Source organism: Mandrillus leucophaeus, unplaced genomic scaffold, assembly GCF_000951045.1.
Source record: "Mandrillus leucophaeus isolate KB7577 unplaced genomic scaffold, Mleu.le_1.0 Scaffold252, whole genome shotgun sequence".
In the NCBI taxonomy this organism is placed as follows: Eukaryota; Metazoa; Chordata; class Mammalia; order Primates; family Cercopithecidae; genus Mandrillus; species Mandrillus leucophaeus.
Genome location: NW_012102610.1, coordinates 3,043,339 through 3,069,521, shown reverse-complemented (window position 1 = coordinate 3,069,521; position 26,183 = coordinate 3,043,339). Strand labels below are relative to the sequence as shown.

Sequence of the window (26,183 nt, the reverse complement as noted above, 5' to 3'; positions counted from 1 at the left end):
ATGCCTGTAATCCCAGCTACTCGGGAGGCTGAGGCACGAGAATCGCTTGAACCCAGGAGGCGGAGGGTGCGGTGAGCCGAGATTGCGCCATTGGACTCCAGCCTGGGCAACAGGAGCAAAACTCCGTCTCAAAAAACAAACAAACAAAAAACAAAAAACAAACAAACAAAAAAGTTGTATCTGAGTTCTCTAGTCTGTTCCATGTATCCTGTTTTTAACGCAAGTACTATGCTGATTTGGTGACTAAAACTTCGTAGTAAATTTTGAAGTCAGGGAGTGTGATGCTTCCAGCTTTGTTCTTTTTGTTTGGGATTGCTTTGGCTGTTGGGGGTCTTTTGTGGTTCCATATAAATCTTAGGACTTTTTCTACTTTTGTGAAGAATGTCATTGGTATTTTGATAGGGATTGTATTGGATCTATAAATTGCCTTGGGTAGTATTGTCATTTTAGCAATATTAGTTCTTCTAATCCATGAGCATGGACCATCTTCTCATTTTTGTCTGTGTCCTCTTCAGTTTCTTTCATCAGTGTTTTGTGGTTTTCCTTGTATAGATCTTTCATTTCTTTGGTTAAATTGATTCGTAGGTATTTTATATCCTTTGTAGCTACGATAAATGGGATTGCTTTCTTGATTTCTTTTTCAGATCGTTCACTTTGGGTATATGGAAATGATACTGATTTTTTGTATGCTGACTTTGTATTCTGCAACTTTGCTGAATTTATTTATCAGTTCTATTAGTTTCTTGGTGGAGTCTTTACTTTTTTCTGAGTATAAGATCTTGTCAGCTTTCATATCAGCACTTTAATATCGGCACTTAGGGCCAAGGCTGGGGGATCACTTGCACCTAGGAGTTTGAGATCAGCCTGGGCAGCATGGCAAAACCCCATCTTTACAAAAAATACAAAAATTTGCTGGATGGGGTGGCAGATGCCTGTGGTCCCAGCTTCTTGGAAGGCTGGGAGGATCACCTGAGCTCAGGAGGTCAAGCCTAGAGTAAACTCTGATTGGACCACTGCACTCCAGCCTGGGTGACAGAGCAACACCCTGTCTCAAAAAACAAACCAAAACAAAAACCCCAAAACCAGATCTTGTTGTCTGTGAACCCAGATACAAATCCACACAATCACAGTCAACTCATCTTTGACAAGGGTACCGAGAACATACACTGGGGAAAGGACAGTCTCTTCCATAAATGGTGCTGGGAAAATTGAATAACTATATGCAGAAGAATGAAACTAGACCTCTATCTATCACTATACACAAAAGCCAAATCAAAATGGATTAAAGACTTAAATCTAAGACCTCCAACTATGAATCAACTAGAAGAAAACATTGGGGAAATACCCTAGAACATTGGTGAAGATTTTCTGCACAAGACCTCAAAAGCACAGGCAACCAAAGCGAAAAGAGACAAATGGGATTACATCACTCTAAAGTTTCTGCACAGCAAAGGAAACAATCAACAAAGCAAAGGGACAACCCACAGAATGAGAGAAAATACGTACAACCTATTCATCTGACAAAGGATTAACAACCAAAACACAGAAGGCGCTCACACAATTCAAATAGCAAAAAAGCCCAAAAAAATCCGATTTAAAAATGAGCAAAAGATCTAAACAGATATTTCTCTAAAAAAGACATACAAATGGTCAATAGGTAGATGAAAAAAGCCTCAGCATCACAATCATCAGAGAAATGCAAATCAAAACTACAACAAGGAATCATCTCACCCCTGTTAAAATGGCCTTTATCAAAAAGACAGGCAATAACAGATGTTGGCAAGGATGCAGAGAAAGGGGAACCCTTGTTAGCGAGAATGTGAAATAGTACAGCCACTATGGAGAACTGTATGAAGGTCCCTAAAACACTAAAAATAGTACTAGAAGGATCACTTGAGGCCAGAAGTTCAAGACCAGCGTGGGCAACATAGCAAGATCACATCTCTTAAAAAAAGAAAAAATCAGCTGAACCTGTGTCTGGGGTCTCAGCTACTTAGGAAGCTGAGGCAGGAGGATTGCTTGAGCCCATGAAGTCAATCCTGCAGTGAGCCAAGATTATGTCACCGTACTCTAGCCTGGGTGACAGAGTGAGACCCTGTCTCAAAAAAAGATTAAAAAAAAAAAGAAGTACCAATGTTCCAGCAATTCCACTACTGAGTAGATATTTAAAAGAAAGAAAACCAAATATATCAAAAAGATAGCTGCACCCACTTGTTTTTCGCAGCACTATTCACAATAACTGAAATATGAATTCAACCTAAGTACACCTCAACAGATGAATGGATAAAGAAAATGTGGCATATATACACAATGGAATAGAATTCAGCCATGAAAAAGGATGAAATCCTGTCATTTGCAGCAACACGAATGGAACTGAAGGTCATTATGTAAGTGAAATAAACCAAGCAAAGAAAGACAGATATCGTATGTTCTCATTCACATGTGGTAGCTAAAAAAGTGGATCTCATGAAGATAGAAAGTAGGCTGGTGATTACTAAGGTGGGAAGAGGGTGGCAATGAAGACAGGATGACTAATGGGTAAAGATATACATTCTGATAAAAGAAATAAGGCTGGGCACGGTGGTTCACACCTGTAATCCCAGCACTTTCGGAGGCAGAGGCAGGTAGATCACCTGAGGTCAGGAGTTCGAGACCAACCAGGCCAACATGGTGAAACCCTGTCTCTACTAAAAATACAAAATTAGCCAGGTGTGATGGCTGGTGCCTGTAATCCCAGCTACTCAAGAGGCTGAGGCAGGAGAATCGCTTGAACCTGGGAGGCGGAGGTTGCAGTGAGCTGAGATTGTACCACCACTGCACTCCAGCCTGGGCGAAAGAGCAAGACTCTGTCTCAAAAAAAAAAAAAAGAAGAAGAAGAAGAAGAAGAAGAAGAAGAAGAAGAAGAAGAAAAGAAAGAAAAAGAAATAAGACCCAGTATTAGATAAATCAGTATGGTGACTATAGTTACAATAACGGATTGTACATTTTGAAATAGCTAGAGGAGGCCAGGCATGGTGGCTCACACCTATGATCCCAGCACTTTGGGAAGCCAAGGTGGGAGGACTACTTGAAGTCAGGAGTTCAAGACTAGCCTGGGCAATATAGTGAGACTCCGTCTTTACCAAAAATTTAAAAGGTTAGCTGGGCTTGCTGGCACATCACTGTAGTTCCAGGTATTTGCTGAAGCAGGAAGATGGCTTGAGCCCAGGAGTTCCAGGTTGCAGTGAGCTATGGTTGTGTCACTACACTCTAACCTGGGTGACAGAGTGAGACTCTGCCTCTAAAAAATATACAAATAAATAAATAAATAAGTAAGTAAAATAACTAGAAGAGAATAATCTGATTGCTTCCAGCATAAAGACAAATATTTAAGGTGATACATATTCTGAGTACACTGATTTGCTCCTTACAAATTACATAAACATATTAAATGATCACATACCCTGAAACTATGTACATCTATTATGCATTTTTAAATAAATTAAATAAAAATTTATAAAGAATATAAGGTTTCTTTCTCATAAGAAAAATATTTTATCTTCAAATACATTTGCTCTTGCATGAGGCCTAGCTCTAGTTTTAAATACATGGCTGGGGTGGGGGTGGGGAATCCTGAAACCACCTTGAGCTGTGAGGCAATGCATATTGGGAAAATCCCAGGGTCAGAGATCATGCACTCTTGCCCAAATGGAGAAGTTCAAATCACCTTCCACACTCAGGAAAGATGATTCCTCTGCCTTGTTGGATTGTCTCCCCGATGGGAGCTCACTATGGGGCAGGACATCTCACTCCACAAATAGACAGTTTCATTTCTTTTCTTTTCTCCTTTCTTTTCTTTTCCCTTTATTTTCTTTCTTTCTTTCTTTCTTTTTAATGGAGTTTCACTCTTGTTGCCCAGTCTGGAGTGCACTGGCACGATCTCGGCTCACTGCAACCTGCACCTCCCGGGTCCAAGTGATTCTCTTGCCTCAGCCTTCTGAATACCTGAGATGACAGGTGCCTGCTGTCACACCAGGCTAAATTTTTGTATTTTTAGTAGAGACAGGGATTCACCATGTTGGCCAGGCTGGTCTCAAACTCCTGACCTCAGGTGATCTGCCTGCCTTGGCCTCCCAAAGTGTTGGGATTACAGGCGTGAGCCACCGCACCCGGCCTGCTGGACAGTTTCTACTGCTGGAAAGGTCTTCTTTAGGCCAGATGCAGTGGTTCACATCTGTAATCCCAGCACCTTCAAAGGCCGAGGAGGATCGCTTGAGCCTAAGAGTTGGATGGAGACCAGCCTGGGCAACATGACAAGACTCTGCAAAAAATTTAAAAATTCTCCAGACATGGTGGTGCATGCCTATGGTTCCAGCTACCTGGGATGCTGAGGTGGGAGCGACACTTGAATCTGGGAGGTTGAGACTGCAGTGAGTTGTGATGGTGCCACTGCACTCCAGCCTGGGTGATGGAGCTAGACCCTGTCTCAAAAAAATAAAATAAAGGTCTTTTGGATATAAGGATCTAAAAGTGGGAAGTGCCTGAGAGAGAGGATGGACAGCCCTTCCTCCAGGAAGCCTTTCTGGCCTTCTCTCCCCAAGTGAAGGCCAGAGGCTTTTCTACCCCTCCCTGCAGGGGAACAGTGAGGAGTAGAAAAAAGGACAGGGAGGTGGCATAGGACAGAGAGGGAAACAGGGAGAGAGAGAGAGAGAAAGAAAAACAAGGAAGCAGAGCCAGTGAACAGGCATGACAGAGAGGGAGGGAAAAAGAGAGAGAGAGAGAAAGAGAGAGAGAGAAGGGGAGAATGGGAGGAAGAGAAGGAAGGAAGGAGGGAGGGGGCAGGAAGGGAGAAGGAAGGAGGGCTCCATGGTGAGATGTAGAGACTGAGAGACCCCCTCGCACTGTGCCTCCAACATCTGCCCATAGGCGTATGCTTGCGCCATCAGACAAGGAGAGCAGATGTGGGGTTTAAAAAGGTCTGTGCTTCCTGAACACCTCATCCTATCCTGTGCTGACCTCCTGCTGATGGCCTGCTCTGCCCAGAACTATGGGGAGGGCACAGGGAGGGTGGCCCTCCCTGACTCGCAGTCCCAAGGAGCAAGGATGAGCTGGTTCCTGCCCCAGTCCAGCACAATTCAAGGTCTTGGGAAACTTCTAGCCCCAACATGAAGGTCAGAAACCCTCACGGGGCTGAGTCTTGAACTAACAAATGGACTCTCTGTGATGAAGGTATGTGTGTTCCTATGAAGAGGCCACATGGCTAACCTGTAAAGAGAAACTGAATGTCCTCATATAGGAGCTATCAGAGCCTTTCCTGAAAGCATGTTTTAGAGGGCACAAGAGGCGAGGGTTGTGAGTAGGGCAGCAGGTGCAGAGGGCGGCTGAATGGAAGTGGTGGGTAATTCTGACTTCTGCCACAGCTGGCTCTGGGGTACTGGGGTCATTCTGAGCCTGGGGTGGAGGTTTCCCTGCTGACCTGAGGCAGGAGGACTCCCAACTCTTTCCCTGTGAGTCTTCATATTTAGGATCCAACCTCCAGCCCTGCAGGCTCTTCTCAGCCCTGGCATCCCAGGAGAGGAAAGAAAAACAGCCCTGTATCCTGATGAGGGCAATGACCCCTCTTGTGTGGGCATTGTCTGACAGGGCTTTCAACCCACTCTTATTTGTTCTGGGCTGGGATCAAGCCCAGATACTCCACAGGGTATTGGACGACTAGGCAAGCTGTCACCTGTCTGAGCCTCGGTTTCCTCACCTGTAAAATGGGGATAACAGTACCACAAAGTATAGCAGGAGGCTGCAGAGAGGCTCTTCCTGATGACTACAACTGCTTTGTCAGTTGTACAGTGCGGAGAAAGAAAAGGAAGAACAGGCAAAGACAAGACTGGCTGTATTTGCATCACTCTCCAGGGAGCTTAAATATTAATTGCTCTCCAAGCTGGTTTCTCATCTGTAATTAATTCTCACTGAATCGACTCAGTCCCAATGGGCAGGATGGCCATCACCAACATGACTCATTTCAAAAACTAGAGCATAATCAGAATTGCCACAAACATCCGTTCTTAAAACTCATGCACCGGCTGGATGTGCTAAGTGCCAGCCTCACCATCCATCACTCCCTGAAAGGGTTCTGCTGTCTCATCAACTCGGGCCCATAATCACACCTGGGGGTCCTGGCAGCCATCTGAGTGGGAGGAAGGGCGGAGAAGCCACCCAGTCCTCATTCCTTTATTCATTCAGCAAGTATTTGGAGTACCTGCTTTGTTAATTGTACAGGGCTTTGCAAGCCCTGAGGAGACAGTGGGAGCATGGAGAGATGCACTTCTGCTCTCAGAGAGTTTGCAACCTGGGTAATTGTTCCAAAGCCATGAGTAAAAAGACTATTTCAGTACAGGGGTCTAAGTGTTGTGATGGGGAAAAGCAAAGGATCCAGCAAACCAGAGAAGGGAGACCTGGCTTGGCCATAGGAAAGACTTCCAAGGAGGCAGTGACTATGCTGAGACAAGAGGCGAGCATCCCAGGCAGAAGGGATGGCAGGTGCAAAGGCCCTGAGGCGGATGAGGAGCTGAGGGGTGGAGCATGGTTTGGGCAGAGTGTGTAGCCGCGTGTGCAATGATCGCGTAATGCTGAGAATATACTGAAAACCATGAAATTTTACACTTCAGAGAGCTGAAATGCACAGTATGAGACTTGTATCTCAATAAAGCTGTTTAAAAAAACTGGGTAAGAAAGTCACAGATTGAGAGAATATGCACAATCCCCAGATCTGAAGGTAGACTTGTGTCCAGAATACTTAAAGAGCTCCTAAGAGCAATACAAAAAAGATATCTCAATTTTTTTAAAAAAGCAAAAGAAACATTCAAAAGCCTTCCCAAATGGCTAATAAACAGAACGAAGGATTCAATTTCATTAATCAACAGGGAAATGCAAATTAAGCCACAGGGAGACACCACTACACAATCGCCAGAATGGCCACAAGTACAGAGGCCAACGATACCAACATGTTGGCAAGAGCATGGAATAAATGCTGGTCTCATACACTGGGGGGGAATATACATTGTTTTAACCTCTTTGTTAACCTATCTGGCAGTTTCTAGTAAAGCTATGTCGATGCTTACCCTGTGACCCTGCAATTCCTCTCCTGGGTAAATACCAAGGAGAAATGACATCAGGTGTTTATGGTGACGTTCACAGCAGCTTTCTAATAGCCCAGACTGAAGCCACCCACATGTTCATGCACAGGAGCACAAACAACCCAACTGTGGGCTGTCCCTACCCAAGAACACTGACACCCGTCAACAGCTGGCTCAGTCTCACAGACTGTGGAGCTGAAGCAGCCAGACACGTAACAGTACATAATTTATGATTCCATTCCATTCAAGAACAAGCTAAACCAATCTCATGTGACAGACAGCAAAACAGGGGTAACCTTTGGGAGGGTATTACAGGAATCTTCTGGGATGATGGAAATGTTCTATCCGGGTGGGAGTTACAAGTGTACAAACACACGCCCTAAGGGGAGGGAAGACAAGCAAGGGCTCCCCATTTTTTTCACCTCTCCTCCAAACTCTTCATGGCGCCTCCTGCCCTCAGCACCAAGTTAAACTCCTTGGCCTGGTGACCATGTTCCTGCAGGAGCTGGTGTAGCCACCTCTGCAGCTTACGGCTCACTTCTGTGTAACAGTCGTTCTCCAATTTGAGTGTGCATCCAAATTACCAGCCAGGCTTAGGAAAACACAGATTGCTGCCCACCCTCCACTCCGCCTGAGTTTCCATTCAGCAGGTCTGGGCTGGGGCTGGATCACTTTCATTTCTCCCAATTTCCCCGGTGATGCTGTCACTGCTGGTCTGAAGACTATGCTTTGAGAACTACTGCTTTCTATGAATCCTCTTCTCCAGCCTCTGTGTCTTCGTTCTGCGCTTCCATCATCCAATATACATCTTGCTGATCTTTCAAAGGTACTTTAAAGACCACCTCCTTCACGAGGCCCTCTTGGGTTACTTCAGCAGTCAGTCTAAGGGCCTCTCGAGTGTCCTACTCCAGAAATTTGGGGTCAGAGCCTGAAGGGAGCTACTCTAATCTCAGAAATGTCTTTGAAGTCTATTATTTTCACTTAAAAAATACATATTTTACATTAGTCTCTGAAATATATCCGTATCTAATTTATTTAAAATTACGTATCTGGAGCAAAATGGAGGTTCTTAGAAAATACACCATGTTTAGCCAGAGGCCTTTAGCCCTCGTGGGCACCTACTGCACAGCTGGGACTGGGTTACACGTATGCCAGTCTGAAAAAGCAACAGCTTTTACAAAATAGTGCATTGGCAGACTATTCATGTATCCTACATGTTTCCGTTACTCCCCTCTAACAAAGAGAGAGCAGTGTGTCTCACTCACTCGTTTTCGCCTTCAGATTTGCTCGGCTTTGTTCACAACTGTGCTTAATGTCTGACACGTCAATGATTAGGCTGTTACAGATCAATTAAGTAAAAATCTCTGAGGGCGGAACCTGAGCATCTGTGTTTGCTTGTTTGTTTGTTTGTTTGTGAAAGGATCTCACTCTGCCACCCAGGCTGGAGTGTAGTGGTATGCTCATAGCTCACTTAAGCCTCAAACTCCTAAGCTCAAGTGATCCTCCCACCTCAGCCTCCCAAGCAGCAGGGATTACAGGCATGCGCCACTATGTCTGGCTAATTAAATTTTTTTTTTTTTTTTTTGTAGTGATGGGGTCTCACTATGTTTCCCAGGCTGGTCTCAAACTCCTGGCCTTAAACAATCTTCCCACCTTGGTCTCCCAAAGTATTGGGACTTCAGGTGTGAGCCCCCATACCGGGCCTAAATGTGCCATTCTCAACAGGCCTCTGGGCCTTTACAAACATTGATCCCGTTGCCAGGCACAGCCTTCTTCACTGCACCCCCGCCTGGCTTTCCAACACATTTTCCTCTGGGCATCCCTCTCCAACTCCAAGAAGACTGGGCTGGATGCCTCCTCCAAGCCCCCAAAACCTCGGTATACCACCCACCATGGTGTTACTATTGTTCTTTTTCATGCCAGTCTCTCTCTCTAGACCATCAGTGCCTTGAGGGCAGAGACTTTCCCTGCCGTCACTCACTCCCTGATACGTCACCCAGACCAGGTGCTCAGAAAGTTAATTTTCTTATTTTAATTTGTTTTGTTTGTTTGTTTGTTTGTTTTGTAGGGACAGGGTCTTGCTATGTTGTCCAGGCTGGAGTGCAGTGGCCATTCACAGGTACGATCAGGGTCCACTGCATCCTGGGCTCAAGCGATTCTCCTGCCTCAGCCTCCCAAGTAGCTAAGACTACAGGCATCCACTCCCATGTATGGCAGGAAGTTTTACTGGACTGAAGAAAGGATAGGACTGCTGGGAGGAGAACTTGCTCCACCATCGCTCATTCATTGGCTACATACTGAGCATCAGTTGTGTACCAGGCTTCACAAGCCACTGGGAACAAGGGTACAGTCCAGCTCTTTGCCCTTAAGGAGCTCAGAGTTTAGTGATGAAGGCAGAGAGCAAACAAGCACCTAAAATTAGCCCCAAAACACAATCAGCAAAACCTGACAACTGACGGAGAGACATACAACCCAATAACCATAGCTGAGAGGTCAATAAGCCTCTCTCAACAATGGACAGAAAGTGAGGATGCAGAAGACTCAAAAGGATCCATCAGCTCGCCCCACACAGCATTCACAGAACACCCCACCCAACACGAGCAGAGGGCCCATTCTTCTCAAATACACATGGAACACTCTCCAGGTATGCTAGGGCGTATGCTGGGCCAGAAAATACATTTAAGTAAATTTAAAAGGACTGAAACCATACAAAATATGTTTTCCAACCACAACGGGATTAGCAGAAGGATAAATTAGAAATCAGCAGCAGAAGATGTGGGAAACACACAAATACTTGGAAGTTACATGACACAGTTTTAAACAATCCATGGGTCAAAGAAGAAATCACCAAGGGGATTATTAATGGAAAGTATTGTGAGCTGCATGAAAATGAAAACACAACATAACCAGTAACAAATACATAAATTAGGTACTTTCGAACAGTGAAAGGTGGTGTGAAGAAAATGAGGTATGAGATGGAGTGCAGAGGAGAGAAGTACACCCACAGCACGTCACCCTCCCCATGTCCACACCCTTGCCACAGCCTCATTGGAGGGGAGAGCACATCCCTGCCCCTTATGCCTTTGGGCCTGGCCATGGCACCTGCTGCTGTCAATGGGGTGTGTGTGGAAAGGATGATGTGCCAGTTGTGAACTTGATTCTAAGATGCCCTCTGCTGTTTCTCCTGCCATCACCATGGGAAGAGCTTCCCGGGGCACATGCTGCCCCTTCAGCCTAGGCCCCAGGATGAACACACAAGAAGCAGAGCCACCAAGATGAATCCAGTTTTCACTCAGCTTCCTCTGCAACTAGGAGAGTACCCAAGGATATGAAAGGAGAAGCTTGACAAGTGAAGTTTTCAACGGGACTAACCCAGCTGGGAGGCATGACCTGTTGCTTTTCTACCTTTCTCCTTCTTCCTGACTGGGATATAGATGTAATGGTTAGAACTGCAGCAGCCATTCTGTGTTCATGAGAAACCTTGGAAATGGATGCTGCAGATGGAACTTTAGTCCTGAGACTGTGTGGAGTTGCCAAATTTGACCTGGATCTCCTGCTTCTGGATTTATTTCACATGAAAGAAGAATCCCTAAATTACTTAAGCCATCGTAATTGGGTTTTTGTTACTAGCAGTCAAACACAGTTCCTAACCAACACAGAATGTTTAGGAAAAACTTCTGTAGTAGACTGTCTTTTCCAACAACACCCACAACAATATCTCCTATCTCAATGGTCTTTATACAATATGAGCTCGATATTCCTCCCATTGAAGAGGAGAGACTATGTCCCCTCCCGTTGAACCTGGGTAGACCTTTGTGACTGTCTTAACTCATAGGGTATGGTGGAAGTGGTGCTACAGGACGTCCAAGGCCAGATCATAAAAATGCCATGAACTTCTACTTGCTCTCTCAGGACACTTACTCTTAGGACCCAGCCACCATGCTGTGCAGAAGCCCAAACTTATGTAGGCAGAGACCACATGGAGTGGCCACAGACAAGTGTTCTGGCCAACCTCCCAGCTTAAGTCTCGGACAACAGCCAGCCTCAACCACCTGACGTGTGAGTGAAGATGTAGGGAACTGAAGGCCCGTGGGACGTGACCAACTCGGCATTCCACTGGAGGCTATATGATCAAACAGCAAACTGTTTATCATGAATACAGGATGTGGGCAAACTCACAACTGCGCCTGCCGAAAGAAGGTTTGCTGGAGGCATTCACTCCCTGGCGCTTCTCCTTTCATATCCTTGGGTACTCCTAGTTGCAGAGGAAGCTGAGTGAAAACTGGATTCATCTTGGTGGCTCTGCTTCTTGTGTGTTCATCCTGGGGCCTAGGCTGAAGGGGCAGCATGTGCCCCGGGAAGCTCTTCCCATGGTGATGGCAGGAGAAACAGCAGAGGGCATCTTAGAATCAAGTTCACAACTGGCACATCATCCTTTCCACACACACCCCATTGACAGCAGCAAGTGTCATGGCCAGGCCCAAAGGCACAATGGGCAGGAACGTGCTCTCCCCTCCAATAAGGCTGTGGCAAGGGTGTGGACATGGGGAGGGTGACACTGCGACATCTAGAGAAAGCAGTCTTGCAAGCCTACTCTGGACTGAGCAGCTGACCCCTTCTTCCACCCCACTTCTCACTATCTCTTTTGCCTAATAAATACAGAGGACTGTGTAAAGCTCAGGGCCCCTCTCCACTAGAGGCAAGGTGCCCCCTGACCCGTTCTTCCAAATATACTCTTTTGTCTACTGTGTAATCCGCACAGACCTAGGGAGACTGAATAAAGGGGGTGAATGTGGGAACGAAAGACAAGAGACAAAACAGTATATTTGGAAGAAGGGGTCACCTTGCCTCCAGTGGACAAGAGCCCTGAGCTTTACACAGCACTCTGTATTTACTAGGCAAAAGAGATCGTGAGAAGGGGGGTGGAAGAAGGGGTCAGCTGCTCGGTCCAGAGTAAGCTTGCAAGACTGCTTTCTCTAGATGTCGCAGTGGAAAACCTCAGCACCAGGGAGTGATTGCCTCCAGCAAACCTTCTGTCGGCAGGCGCGGTCGTGAGTTTGCCCACATTCTGAGTTCATGATAAACAGTTTGCTGTTTGATCATATAGCCTCCAGTGGAATGCTGAGTTGGTCACGTCCCACAGGCCTTTGGCTTCCTACATGAAGACACCTCCAGGTGATCCAAGCTCCTAGCCATCAGGTCACCCCCAGTCTTTGAATCTTCCAGTTGAGGCCCCAGACATCATGGAACAGAGACCAACTCCCACCACCATGCCCTGTCCAAATATCTAGTCCAGAGAATCTGTGAGCATAACAACATGGTTGTCTTATGCCACTAAGTTCTGGGGCACCACTAGTTTGAAGTGGTAACACTTGAGCTGAGACCTCAATGGGAAGATCGGGGTAGGCCACTCCAGTAAAGGAAAGAGCAAAACTGTCAGATGTGAACGCATTTGTGTTATTTGAAGAACAGTAACAAGGCCAGTGTGGCTGAAGGCAGTGATGAAGAAAACGGTAAAGGAGGTACTGCAGAGAGGTGGAGAGGGGCCAGGTCATGTGGGCCTCCTGTGTGAGGAAACTTCTCCTGGGGCAGGATGGTGACAACTTCCAGAGTTCTCTCCCAATCAGCAGACTGGCTTCTGAACAGGCCTTCAATGCCTTAGCCCAAAGGAGCAACCCTTGGTAAGAACTTTTGGTTTCTTCTAGGAGAGACTTGCTTTAGATGAAAAAACAGAGGACAGAAGGTGTCCAGGGGCCACACCTGTTCAAAATCTCTAGCTGTTCACCATATACAAGGAAAGGCACAAGCTCCTTGGCTCAGCATTTTTGGTACTTCTCGATTTGGTCCTAGCCTTATTTGGGGACCCATTACTTGATCCCTGATTCTGCCTCCTACCTGCCTTTCCAACATTTTCTATGTTCTAACCACGTGCAATGATGTGCTATTCTCCAAACATACCATGAGCCTGTGAGCAGTTGCTCATGCTGACTCCCTTGCTTTACGTGCCCTCTTCCACCACTACCCTGGCCTGGTGAGCTCCCTCAGAGTCCATCTCAATGGCACCTCCTCTGCAAACCTTCCTGCATATCTCAAAGTGAATATGTCTTTCCCTCCCTCATGCCCCTGCAGATTCTGCACAAAACTACAGTTCTGCAAATTATACTTACACAGAGTAATGTAATTGTCTGTTCACATATTGATTTCTCCTCCCCACCTCCACCCTCTCTCCCTGCAAAACGAAAACTACTCAAGGGCTAGTTCTGAGCCTTATTCAGCTTTGGGACTCCAAGGCCTATTTCAGTGCCTACAGTAAACATCCTGTGATGTTTCCAGAATGAATGGGCAATTCAGATGGACAGATGAATGGATGGATTGCTGGTTGGATGGGCAGATGAGGAATGGATGGATGGTTGGATGGGTGGGTAGACATTTGAGCAGTAGATTAATTGGGAGTGAATGAGTGTATGGTTGTGTCACTTGATGCATGAATAGATGAAAGGACAGATGAGTGGGTGAAAGGCTGGCTGGCTAGGTGGATGGGTAGAGATTGACAGATGGGCAGGTAAGGAATGTTCTTATGACTGGGTTCCTGGAAGGATGGAAGGCAGCCGTTAAACCAGAAGTCAGTAAGCTTTTTCTGTAAGGGGCCAGATGATAAATATTTTAAGCTTTGTGACCCACATATGGTTTCAGTCGCATATCCTCCTTCGTCTTTTTTCACAAATGTTTTAAAATGTAAACTCCATTCCTACGGAGCCCATAGGCTACACAAACCCAGGACCGTGGCCATCAGGATGACTGGAATTCATGGCAGCCACTGAGTTAGCTATAGCTACCATGTAACAAGCAACAGAGCTGCACCCCAAACACAGAAGGCCACCCCTACCCCCAACAACAATAGCACAATGTAGCCAGGACCTTTCCTGCTGGGGAGATTTGGGAGGCACCGTCAGCTCCTCCTTATCACTGGGGACAGCTTTGGTATCTCAACAGCATCAATCTCTAAGACAAAATTCTGAAGAACTTGCCAAGCTTAACAACCAGGGATAGATTCAAAGCTGAGGAGTGGTGGAGAGTGCCCGAAAGTCTATGGGTCTCCTTCAAGACTCATGTCCCTAGCTAGGACCTGGAGTCACACTGGGAGATGCCTGCCCCCTTTATCCTCGTAAGCACTGATATAAGATACAGCTCCAGACCACAACTTCCTGCAACCAGCTTCTGAGTGGTGACTGTTATTTTATTTTATTTTTTTTGAGACAGAGTCTCGCTCTGTCACCCAAGCTGGAGTGAAGTGACACGATCTCGGCTCACTGCAACCTCGGCCTCCTGGGTTCAAGTGATTCTCCTGTCTCAGCCTCCCAAGTAGCTGGGATTACAAGTGCCCACCACCATGCCCGGCTAATTTTTGTATTTTTAGTAGAGATGGGGTTTCACCATGTTGGCCAGGCTGGTCTGGAACTCCTGATCTCAGGTGATCTGCCCACCTCGGCCTCCCAAAGTGCTGCGATTACAGGCATGAGCTACCGCGCCTGGCCCTGAGTGATGACTTTTATGGGCTCTCCCTTCACCCCATCCTTAGGATATTATTATGGATTCCAGGGGCTTCAATGTCTTTCCAACTGGCAGGAAGCAGAGCAAACACAGATGCAAGTTTCCTAATTAAAACCCTCTTAAAAAGTCATAAAAAAAAATGCCCAGCCCCTCTGTCATGTTGCCAGCCCAGAAACAAGGGAGAAAGAAGAAAAAAAAATGGGAAACTGATCCTTCCGGCCTTCACCAAATAGATCTTTTAGGTGTAAAAGCTGAATGGGGGCTGGTACATTTCACACCTGAGGGCTTTGGGGTTCAAGAGTGCACACAAGGCTTTCATCCTGAGGGGACAAAAATGAGGAGCCAAGAGCACCAGCCCAGAGTAATGCTCTATCTGCCCTCCTGGGTTCCCGGCTGCTATCAGCTCACGTGGGGATGTGATGCCAGGGTGACACTGTTGATAGGGACCTCAGTTAGGTTCAAGAGGCCTCACTTGGTGTTGAGTGCTCTGGTACACCCAGAGATGGTCCCTGCCCCATGGAGCTCCCAAGGCAGCCAGGAACACCCAGTGAATGCGAGGGCAGTGGCCTGGGAGCCAGGAGCCCCGGCACTTGTCCTGGCTCCACCACTGTGTGACGCGGGCCATGTCACCTCCTCTGGGCTTCCACATCACCACCTACAAAATGTCCAGGTGCACATCCCCAGCTCTGACATTCTTGGAGACGGTGAATGATTCAAAGCACCACAGAACCCAATGCTCAACCATGGCAAGAGTGCAAATGGCCCAGAGAGCTCAAAGGAGCGGGGAGCCTGAGTCTGCCATGGTCCCCCACTTCCCAAGTCTTTGCTGTGCCCTCTTCTCACCCTTTCCTATGGCCTAGCCCCGAACATCACCTCCTCAGGGAAGCCTGCCCAAGGTTGTCAGTCACCCCCCTCATCCGTCCCCTTTGCTGGCCAGAAAGCTCCTGGGGAAGGGCCCTGTCTGATCTGTCTTCCCATTCTCCAGTTCTTGTCATGCAGCGAGAGTTCAAAACAATGTCTGCTGAACTGAATTGAGGTGACTGCAAAGGGATACTCTGTGAGCTGTCCTGTGAGTTATGAAGGGGAGCACTGCCTGATGTTCAGGCTGTCCCCAAGTCTGGCCTCCTTTCCTCTGAAAGCCCAAAGGAGTACCCTCACCACCAGCTTAGGCACTACCACCCCGATGCTAAGGAGACTGAGGAAGACTCTTGACACCCTCAGCTGCTCTGTCACCAGGCAGACACCTTTTCCATACGAACCTAAACATCACACGCATACAGGTACACAAACTCACATACACAAACTCACACAGAGCAATGCCCAGAAACACCTCACTATCCTCTTCCTGCCTTTCTCAGCAAGAGGGCTAAGGAAACTTCAAACATCCTGCCCAAAACCTCAGCCCATGCCCCCACGCACCCCATCCCTGAGCAAGGAGACGTATCCGCTGTCTGCCCGCAGAAGCACATTAATCAGGAGACGGACTTCCCTGAAAAGCCTTGGTGAGTGCCTGCCTGCTGCCAGGCCTCTGTTAATGGAAATCACCTCTGTCTCCACATTGCTTTCCTGCCTCTTATATCACAGACTTCTAAAAGGGCAATTAGTTTTGGACAATTAAAATGATTAACTCACCAGATGTAAGTGCTGGAGCATCTCCACGTATCTGCAGAGGGAAAGAGGGTTGAGGCTGCATTAATCCCCATCCTGTGTAAGCCCAGGAGGGTGACGTTTTGTTTACAAGCTCAAGGCCACAGGCAGCTCCTTGGGGACTCACGCTTTCTCTGAAGATAGCAGTTCCTGTGCGATGACAAGGGCTCTGGACTGTCCTTCCACCTGTGGGAGGAAAGAGAGCAATCAGGTGGGACAGGCATCAGTGGTTTCTAGGAGCCACCATGCTGCTGGAGGCAAGTTCCAAGCATTTCTCAGACCATTTCCTGGTACGCATTACCTGTATGTTCTTCAACAACTTATTTAACTTCTCTGCACCTCAGTTTCCTCATCTGTAAATGTGGATTTTATTTTATTTTAAAAATGTATTTATTTTATTTGAGACAAGGTCTTGCTCTATCACCCAGGCTGGAGTGCAGTGGCATGATCTCAGTTCCCTGTAGACTCGAACTCTCAGGCTCAAGCGATCCTCCTGCCTCAGTCTCCTGAGTAGCTGGGACTATAGGTATGCACCACCACACCTGGCTAATTTTTAAAATTTTTTGTAGAGACAGGGTCTCACTACATTGACCAGTTCAAGGCTGGTATTGAACTCCTGGGCTCAAGCAATCCGCCCACCTTGGCCTCCCAAAGTGCTGAGATTATAGGCGTGAGCCACTGAGCCCAGCTATAAATGCAGATTTTAACAGAACCTAACTCTGAAGGTTGTTGAGCTAATGCCCAGCATGGCACCTGCCATTTAGTAAATGCTCAATGGCCATGATGATGGCATGACCTTTATATCCCACTTCATGACCCCACCAATCCTGAGCAACCTGTGGTTCCCCGTACTGAGGAATTCTGTCTTTTCTCTTGCTTTTGTACATGCTGTTCCCTCAGCGTCCTTTCCCCCTCCTCTACCTGGCTAACTCCTAGTCATCCTGTAAAACTTAGCCACGGCAGCACCTCATCCAAGAAGCCTCTCCTGATCCTCCCCACTCAATGGCCTGAGCTAGGTATCCTTTCTGAGCATCCCCCTCTCATGACACTTATCATTACTGTGAAACAATCACATCTCTCCAGGAGGGCAGGGACCAGAAACTTCTACCTCTGCATGACCAGTGCTTAGCGTATAGTAGTTCTCTTTGTTGGCTGAAAGAGTGAGTGAGTCAGTGAGTGCACATTCATTCCCCTTGGGAAGCACTAACTCTGCAGGCTGACCTCAGATGGTAAGCTGTTTAACCCATCTGAGCCCCAGTTTCCACAACTATATGATTTGGAAATAGACTATTATGTCTATAAACAGGAAGGATGGGCAGGGCTGAGACAGATGCCTGGGCCTTCTGCCACAAGCAGGCTCCTGCTGGGTGGCCCCAAACCTGCCGGATATCAGACACAACTAGTGGCTGAGATCCAGAGATGCAAAGACACGCTGTGGCGGCCTGATGAAACTGACAGGGGAGGCTGTGAATGTGCAGGCATGGCTGGCTGTGGGTGGCCCATGGCAGAGCAGAGGGCACTCAGCTGGGAACACCTGCTTCCTGGTACAATTCTGCACAAGTCACTTTCAAGGTCAAGCCTCAGTTCCCCATATGTGGACAAACTAACTTCTAAATTCCCTTCTGTGCTGAACCTTGCGTGTTACTAAACTTGAGGAGCCACTCGTCAAGTGAGTGATCCACTCTAGCGATGAGAAAATCACTGCTGAGAAAGTCACTGCATAGTGTTGTGGTTAAAAGCATGGGTTCTGAGGCCGGGCACAGTGGCTCATGCCTGTTATCCCAGCACTTTGGGAGGCTGAGGCGGGTAGATCATGAGGTCAAGAGTTTGAGACCAGCCTGTCCAACATAGTGAAACCCCGTCTCTACTAAAAATACAAAAAGAATTAGCCAGGCATGGTGGCAGGCACCTGTAATCCCAGCTACTCCGGAGGCTGAGGCAGGAGAATCGCTTGAACTCAGGAGGCAGAGGTTGCAGTGAGCTGAGACTGTGCCATTGCGCTCCAGCCTGGGCAACTGAGTGAGACTCCATCTCCAAAAAAAAAAAAAAAAAAAAAAAAGGCATGGGCTTTGGAACTAGGAAGTTTCCTGCCTCTGACTCTAATTTGTTGAACAAGTCATTGAGCTCTCTGTGCCTCAATTTTCTTACCTGTGAAATGGCCACAGTAGGAGAATAGTATCCAGCACATATGCATGTCATAAGGATCAGATGAGCATCTATATAGAGAATCTCTCACACTTGGAACTGTGCCGGGCACACGGCAAGCACTATGAAATTATTGGCCATCATTATCCTTGTTGTTTTTGTCACCGAGGTGGTGCCAGAAACAAAACCAAGTAACCAGCGATAGAATAAGAAAAAAAAAATTAGAGTCAAGTAGGGGAAAGGCCTTAACTGCAAAATGAAGGCTGGGCCACTCCTCTGACAGTAGCAGCAGAGAGAGTGGAAAGCAAACGGACTCTGGAATCAATCACATCCATTTCAAACTCAGCTCCAGCACTGTTTCACGGTATGACCTCTGGTGAGTCCCTATCTCTGAGCCTCAGTGTTTTCGCTGAGATCTGGTAGAGAATAAACAACCCGGTCTCACACACTGGCTTCTTGAGGATGCGTTTCTGACTCAGGGCCTCTGCACGTGCTGTTCCCTCTTCTTGCAATGTTCTTCCCCAGATCTTCTCACTTGTACTTTCTGGTTCTTAAGGTCTCTGCTCAAAAGTCACAACCTCAGCACAATCACCCATGACTGCCTGACCTAAAGAACACCCCAAATCATTTTCCACCCTGGGGTTTCTCCATCTTGGACTGTTGACATTTTGAAGAATAGTTTTTGCTGTAGAAGCTGTTCTTATGTATTACAGGACAACTAACAGCATCCCTGGCTTCTACCCACTGGATAACAATAGGAGCCTCCACTTCCTCATCCCCCACTGTGACAACCAAAAATGTCTTTAGACACTGCCAAACGTCCTAGGGCTTGGGGTGCTGCAAAACGTCACCCCTGGTTAAGCACCCCAGCCCCATCTTTATCCTGCTGTGCTTTTCATCAAGCAGACACGCACCAGAGCAACCTGGGCTCGCCCCTCTGCACTCAGCCTTCCTCACTCCGGATCCTCAGAATGTGGCCACAATGGCACAAAGACAACTCTGCTGGAAATCAAGATGCCTGGATCCTCCCCCAAACAAGGCCATGGGTGGCTGTGTGGCTGTTGGCGAGCCCCTCTCGGATGCCTCCGTTTTCTCATCTGGCAAACAGGTGAGCGTTCCTACCCTGCCAGGATGAGATGACATGATGGATGGCAGCCGTCACACCATACCCAAACTTCTGGAGTTGCCATCATTACCACTGTTACAATCTCCAAGCTGTCGAGGACAGGCTTTTGGTAGGGTCCAGACACGGGCCCCTCTGCACGTCCCACCCAGTCCCTCCTGCCAGACGTGCAGACTCTGGGTGGGATGCACGGGGCAGTCCTGCTTCAGTGACTCTGGGATGATGGATGTGTCTTCGCCAGGCAGCCAACGGGGAGGCCTGGCAGGCTGTGTGCCCAAGGCACGCAGAAACTGCTTCTGGGCGTTGCCCAACTGGGCCATTTAATATAGATGTTTGTTTAACCAGGAAATGAACTCCGAGGCTGACGGCAGCGTCCAGGGACAGGCTTCTGGGAACAGGGCTCCTCCCAGGAGCGTGGGGGTTGGGGGTGCCAAGGCCCATGCTATTGCTATGGCATTTCTCAGGGTGAAGCTATGGGTGTTAACATCAGGCCACCTGCCCCTGCCTGAGGCTGTCCCCAGGGCCACCGGCCTCCTCCCTGGTCCCCAGCAAACCAGCTGGTTCAACACTTGGGTATTCTGGGACCCAGGTAGGTTGGGAGGGGTAGTTCTTCCTCCAGGGAACCTCAATGTTAGACAGTGGGTCACACAAAGAGTCAGGAATCCTGGTCCTCTGTCTCCATGCTTTAGTTTTTCCAACTGTAAAACTGAGTGCTCAGCCTCCTTCTAAGACATCAGTTCCCAAAATACAGTCTGAGAACCTCTGAGGGTCTGTAAGGTCCTCCCTTTTCCAACTACACATCTGTGTGAGCCTGGATATTATTCATTTAGGTCAACCAAAACAATTCCAACCCACTGGGTGGGCAAGTGGATAGGTGAATCCAGCTACCTTCTGTTCAGCCAGACATTAGTATTTGTAAAAATGTAAAAATGCCACTCTTCTCTCTGTTTTTTCTTGATTGTTTTAGAAACTAGGGTTGTTGGGTTTTTTTGGGTTTTTTTTGTTTGTTTGTTTTTGTTTTTGTTTTTTTTGGCATACAAGTGCTACTTGTATTAACATGTAATGGGTTTGTTATCTTAAAATGTATTAAAAAATGTTTTAGAATTTTCTGATTTACTTTCTAACGTGGTAAACATTGAAGATATGTGATTCATAGAAATAAAAACTCTTTGGGGCCCTCAATCATTTTTAAGAGGGGAGGTGGGTCTGAGACCAAAAACTTTTGAGAACCACTGTTTCAGAGGTTGTCACACAAAGACAGCAAAGGGTTGTGGATGGCAAAGCTCTTTGTAATCAGTAAAAAGCTACAGGGAAGTGAGGCATTAGCATAACTGTATTATTATAGGGGCCAGAGAACCCCAGGCCTTTTGGCCTGTCCCTCAGGATGGTCCCCAAGTACGCCCAGGGTTCACACAATCCTTCCCCACAATGTCCTACCTGTGGGAGAGGAAGGAACAACCTCAAGATGCCTGTCTCGTCGCCTCCCCTCTCTGTGTACAGGCCTCCTGGGTCCACACCTGCTCGACCTTTAAGATGGTGTGGACTGATGTTAACACCCACCTCTTTCTTTCACTGGTCTCTGCCAGTCCTTTGCCAAGCTCCATGCCCCCAAGGCCTCTGTGTCTGGCTCAGCACACGCCCCCATCAGTTCACACCTGTCCCCCCACACCTGCAGTCACTGAGCACTCCAATCTGAATGCCCTGTGCTCACCTCCTTGAGACCTCCTCCTCAGATGTCTCTCAGCAGTGTCTCCCTCCACTCCTTCCAGCCTGGGCCTCACCCACACTCCACACTGTTCTGCCTCTGAAGTCCAGGCTTCCCACCTTTCATCTTGGAACCAAGCTCCGACCCTCCCTGCACCCTTGACTGACCTCTCTCTCACTCACTCTGAGCTCCAGCCTCCTAGCCATTCCCACAGCCTCCTTCTTCCATCACCTGCATCCTTGTGTGGCTGCAGAGGCTCCCAGCACTTACAGAAAGGGGCCCCTGTGGCTCAGCCCAGGGCTGTTCCCAGTCCCCTCCACCACTCCTCCATGCCTCATGGAGCTCCAGGTGATCCCTTAAGCCTACTCTATTTTTTCCTACCTCTGGGTGAATTTGGCTCACACAGTTTTCCCATGCCCAGAATCCCCACATAGCCTCAATACACATCTCTAGGTTACAGGCTACACCTGAGGTGCCCCCGATGCCCTGTACGCACCAGCCTCCTCTGCCACACAGCCCCCCTAAAATAACCCACATCCGCACACAAGGAAGGGGCCATCTTCTATGGCTGTTTCAAGCCCTGAGGAAATTTTCCTTGTGAGTCTTCCACGTGTTGAGGGTCCCAGGAAGGGGCCTGCTGGAGTATTCTGAAGTCACATCTGGAGATGGGAGAGTGGTCAGAAACCCAGATACATGGGGCATTAGGCTCCAGGAGAACACAGACTCCAAGTCCCCTGGGGATCACCGGGGCAGGCAGGGAACATAGGTCGGGGTTTCCAGCACAGCCTTCAACAACTGCTAGAAAACTCAGAGGCAAGGACTCAGGGAGAGGTGGCTCACTCTTTATCCCAGCTGTCACCTGTGTTCCTGGTGGCAGCACAGTAGGAAGAGAAGGCAGAGGACAGTGAGTGCTTGCCAGGACAAGTGAGGGGAGAAGGATGGACCGAACAGCAGCCCCCTGGCTTCCCCAGGACCAGCTGGTCAGTTTCCAGATCATGCTGACTAGTCCAGTTCCTGAAGTCAGGCTGGTGTGAGTGTGGGTTTGGCCCAGCTACTTAAAAGACCTTTAATTTTGGAGAGATCTTTGGTTCTGGCTATAGTCTGTAACAAATTTGCAGAAGCAGCATGCTATCTTGGAACACCCTGAATGAGGAATCAGGAGACCTGACTTCTACTCCTGACTTGGCCTCCAACCTGCTGAATAGCCCTGAGCAAGGAACGAGTGACAAGCTTCAGTTTTCCTTCCAGTGAGCTCCTCTATCACTGAAACTTCGTTGAACAGTAGCTCGCCACCTCTCCCTCCCTCCACCCCCAGCAACCACTACTCTACTCCTTGCTTCTGTGAATAAGGCTATTTTATTTTTTAGAGACTTAGGGATCTCATTCCATCACCCAGGCTGGAGTGCAGTGGCACCTGGGCTCAAGTGATCCTTCAGCCTCAGCCTCCTGAGTAGCTGGGACCACAGGCATGCATGCCATCACACCTAGCTAATTTTTTTATTTTTTGTAGAGATGAGGTCTCACTGTGTTGCCCAGGCTGGTCTCCAACTCCTGGCCTCAAGCGGACCTCCTGCCTTGGCCTCCCAAAGTGCTGGGAACACAGGAATGAGCCACCATGCCTGGACCTATATTTTAGACACCTCATGTAAGTGGAATCATGCAGTATTTGTCCATCTGTGACTGGCTTCTTTCATTTAGCATCCAGCCCTCCAAGTTCATTCACATTGTTGCAAATGGCAGAATTCCCTTCCTTTTTATGGCTGAATAATATTCCATTGTATATACAGACCACATTTTCCTTATTTACTCACCCAAGGATGGGCATTAAGAGTGTAGATCTGGCCGGGTGCGGTGGCTCACACCTGTAATTCCACCACTTTGGGAGGCCAAGGCAGGTGGATCACCTGAGGTCAGGAGTTCAAGACCAGCCTGACAAATACGGTGAAACCCCATCTCTACTAAAAATATAAAAATTAGCCGGGCATGGTGGTGTGCGCCTGTAGTCCCAGCTACTTGGGAGGCTGAGGCAGGAGAATCTCTTGAACCTGGGAGGCGGAGAGTGCAGTGAGCTGAGATCGTGCCACTGCACTCCAGCCTGGGTGACAGAGCTGCCTCAACAACAACAACAACAAAAAAGTGTAGCTCTTACATTAAACATTCTTGCCACAGTGAAAAGAAACAGTGGTCTCTAAATGCTTCTTTCAGCTCTCTCACCTTTTGGAATCCTAAGAGAGCGGTTGTGATTGTGATTAGCAGCTCCCCATGTCTGATGGCAGGAAAGGGCCAGTGCTGGCTCAAACAAGACACAGCCCTCCCCATCTCACTTAATTCCAGAAAGGTCCAGCCATGACCTCAAACAGCCAGCTAATGGCTGGATTCTATGCCTTTGTCCCATCTGTTCTTGCCTCCTATAAACTTTCCTCCTCCTTTCTATTTAACTACATCCTGCTCTCTTGCAAGGAGCACTCAGGCCTCATCACCTCCTGGAAGCCTTCCTGACTGCTCTCTTACAACAGAGAACCCTTCCACTGCTCATGGTTTAGTTCACACAGCTGGGTATGGGGGTTGCCCCTGAGACCTAAAAATAAAATCCTAAACTCCTCAACTGACTGAACAAGCCCCTTCTTGACCAAGGGAACCCCAGAAAAACTTTAAAGACTGAGTTCCCAGTCATGACATGATGGGAGATTAGACACGCATCATTATACTCCTTCCCTCTTTCAGTTTAGACACAACATCTGACCAGCACTAATGTTAAAATAGAGATCACAAGACTGACAGAATGGACTCTGTGGCAATAAGATACCAAATTATAACAAGACCTAGGGTTGTGCCAGGCAAGGGTTAAGCCACACACCCCACACTTAACTCTGTTCTCATTGCCATAAGGTTTTTCTTTTTCACCAGCAGCTAAACAAGCACTGGCCTCAAGATAGGCAATGTTGAAACAATTGCAGCTCCTCCACCATCAGACACTGACTAACTAAGCCCCCTGTTCTGCCAGCCAAGCTACAGCTCTGATTGGACAAGAGACTGACTTCTATGACTTTCTCCCAATAAGAGACCACCGACCATGGACGGGCTCTGGCTGGTTTGAGAAGGCTGTGCACTGAGTGCCTTCATGCTGCCCCTGCTTTGTCTTTTGACATATAAGGCCTAACTGTAATATATTCAAACGTTAAATCTCCACCCCAAGGTGAACATGGGACACATGCAACAAGCATGCTTGCTTATCACACGTACACACTGCCTTCTTTTATGAATATCCACAGCTCCTCCTATAACTTGATGAATATGTAAACTTGTCCAACCCCTGCAGCATAAATTCCTGTCTTATCCCTCCCTCCCTCAAAGCAGGTGCTTTGAGTATCTGCTTTGAGAAGCTGCTAAAGGCTTTAGCCAGAGGCTCACTTCCCAGCCCAAGAGAACAGCCACCTTTTAGGCTGTAAACCTTTATAAGAAATAGTCTCTTCTCCAGATTTATAGATCTTGTCATTTTTCAGTTAAATTCCATAATCTTTCCATCTCATGTGCAACCTTGGTTTATTTTTTAAAAGTGTGACATACAACATTCAGAGAAGTACATAAAATATGAATATAAAGTTTAAAGATCATCACGTGAATTGCTTTTTCATTCTCCAACTCAACTGTAAGTTCCCCAAAGCTGGGACCCCATTAGCTTCTTCTGTGGCATCTCCCAGAGCCAAGGGCACCACGAGTGCTCCACATAGACTGGGTGATTGTTGCACATAGACCAGAGTTCAGACTTCAGTGAGCACACACGAGTCACTGAGGATCTTGTCAACAGGCAGCTCTGGGTTCGGCAAGTCTGGGGTGGGACCTGGGATGCTGTGTTTCTAATGATCCCCGAGGTGCTAGGGTGCTGTTGGTCCACAAATGGCACTTTGGCCATAGGCCATTGAGAGAGAGACAGTGACCACCACCAAGTCAGGAAGGAGAAAGCAAGACTGAGTATCACCTGTGGCCCACATCCCAAACACTAGGGCAAAGGGCATGTTTGAGACTTAACAGAGAGGAAACTCAACCACAGAACAAGCTCTCCCAGGGCCAGGGGATCCTAACCTGCCCAGCCCTTTGGCCCTGGCTGCCTTCAATCACCACAAGGCCCTCAGCAAGGCGTGTGAGACATACATGTACCCAGGATGCCTTCCAGAACCTTGGAGCCCCTCTTCTCTCCCATCCCCTCTGAGTTGTGTCTGCCTCCCTCTCCCTCCTCTGCCACCTGCCTTACAACGTCTCTTGTGTTACTGTACTGAAATGCAGTACTCTCTGCATGGCTACGGGGGAGCCAGGGTGAAGCAAAAGGAATATTAAAGATGCAGGTTGGACTCCCAGCTCTGCCACTCACTGTGCAGAGTAAGTTACACAGGGCCAAACAAGTGTTTTCATTTTATTAAACTGTCAGGCATTTGAGTTTGTTTTTCTTATGTAAATGCAGAAACTGGTTCTAATGTATTCATTTGCTTATTAACTTATTTGAAGATATTCATTGACTACATCTTAATGTACTAGGCAGCAAGGACACACCCATGAACAGGATAAACACAGCGTCTGCCCTCCTGGAACGACTGCCAGGGAAAGGCAAACAATGTGCAAGAAAACAGAGAAATAAAGAACAAGACTACAGCATAAGGAAATAGCCAGGAATGCTGTGACAGAGCATGGAAGAAGATCTAGGAGCCCTCTCTGAGGAGGTGACATTCAAATTGAGACCTGTAGCCAGCCACAGGGCAGGGAGCGCATTTCTGGTGGAGGAAACTCCAAGGGCTAGGAATCCAACTTCCAAGGGATGTAAAGGACCTCTTCAAGGAGAACTACAAACCACTGCTCAGTGAAATAAAAGAGGACACAAACAAATGGAAGAACATACCATGCTCATGGA

The 26,183-nt window shown here is 47.6% G+C and overlaps 1 protein-coding gene across 2 annotated transcripts in view; it reads right to left on the bottom strand.

Moving 5' to 3' along the window:
* Positions 1 to 26,183, bottom strand: part of FGD5 (FYVE, RhoGEF and PH domain containing 5) — a 114,472-nt gene that overhangs the window by 37,431 nt on the left and 50,858 nt on the right. For both annotated transcript variants that reach the window (XM_011983638.1, XM_011983639.1), the window contains exons 3-4: positions 16,435 to 16,493; positions 16,293 to 16,323 (exon numbers count right to left, since the gene is read on the bottom strand). In XM_011983638.1, the coding sequence (XP_011839028.1) occupies positions 16,293 to 16,323; positions 16,435 to 16,493 (90 nt within the window). The remainder of the gene's footprint in view (positions 1 to 16,292; positions 16,324 to 16,434; positions 16,494 to 26,183) is intronic.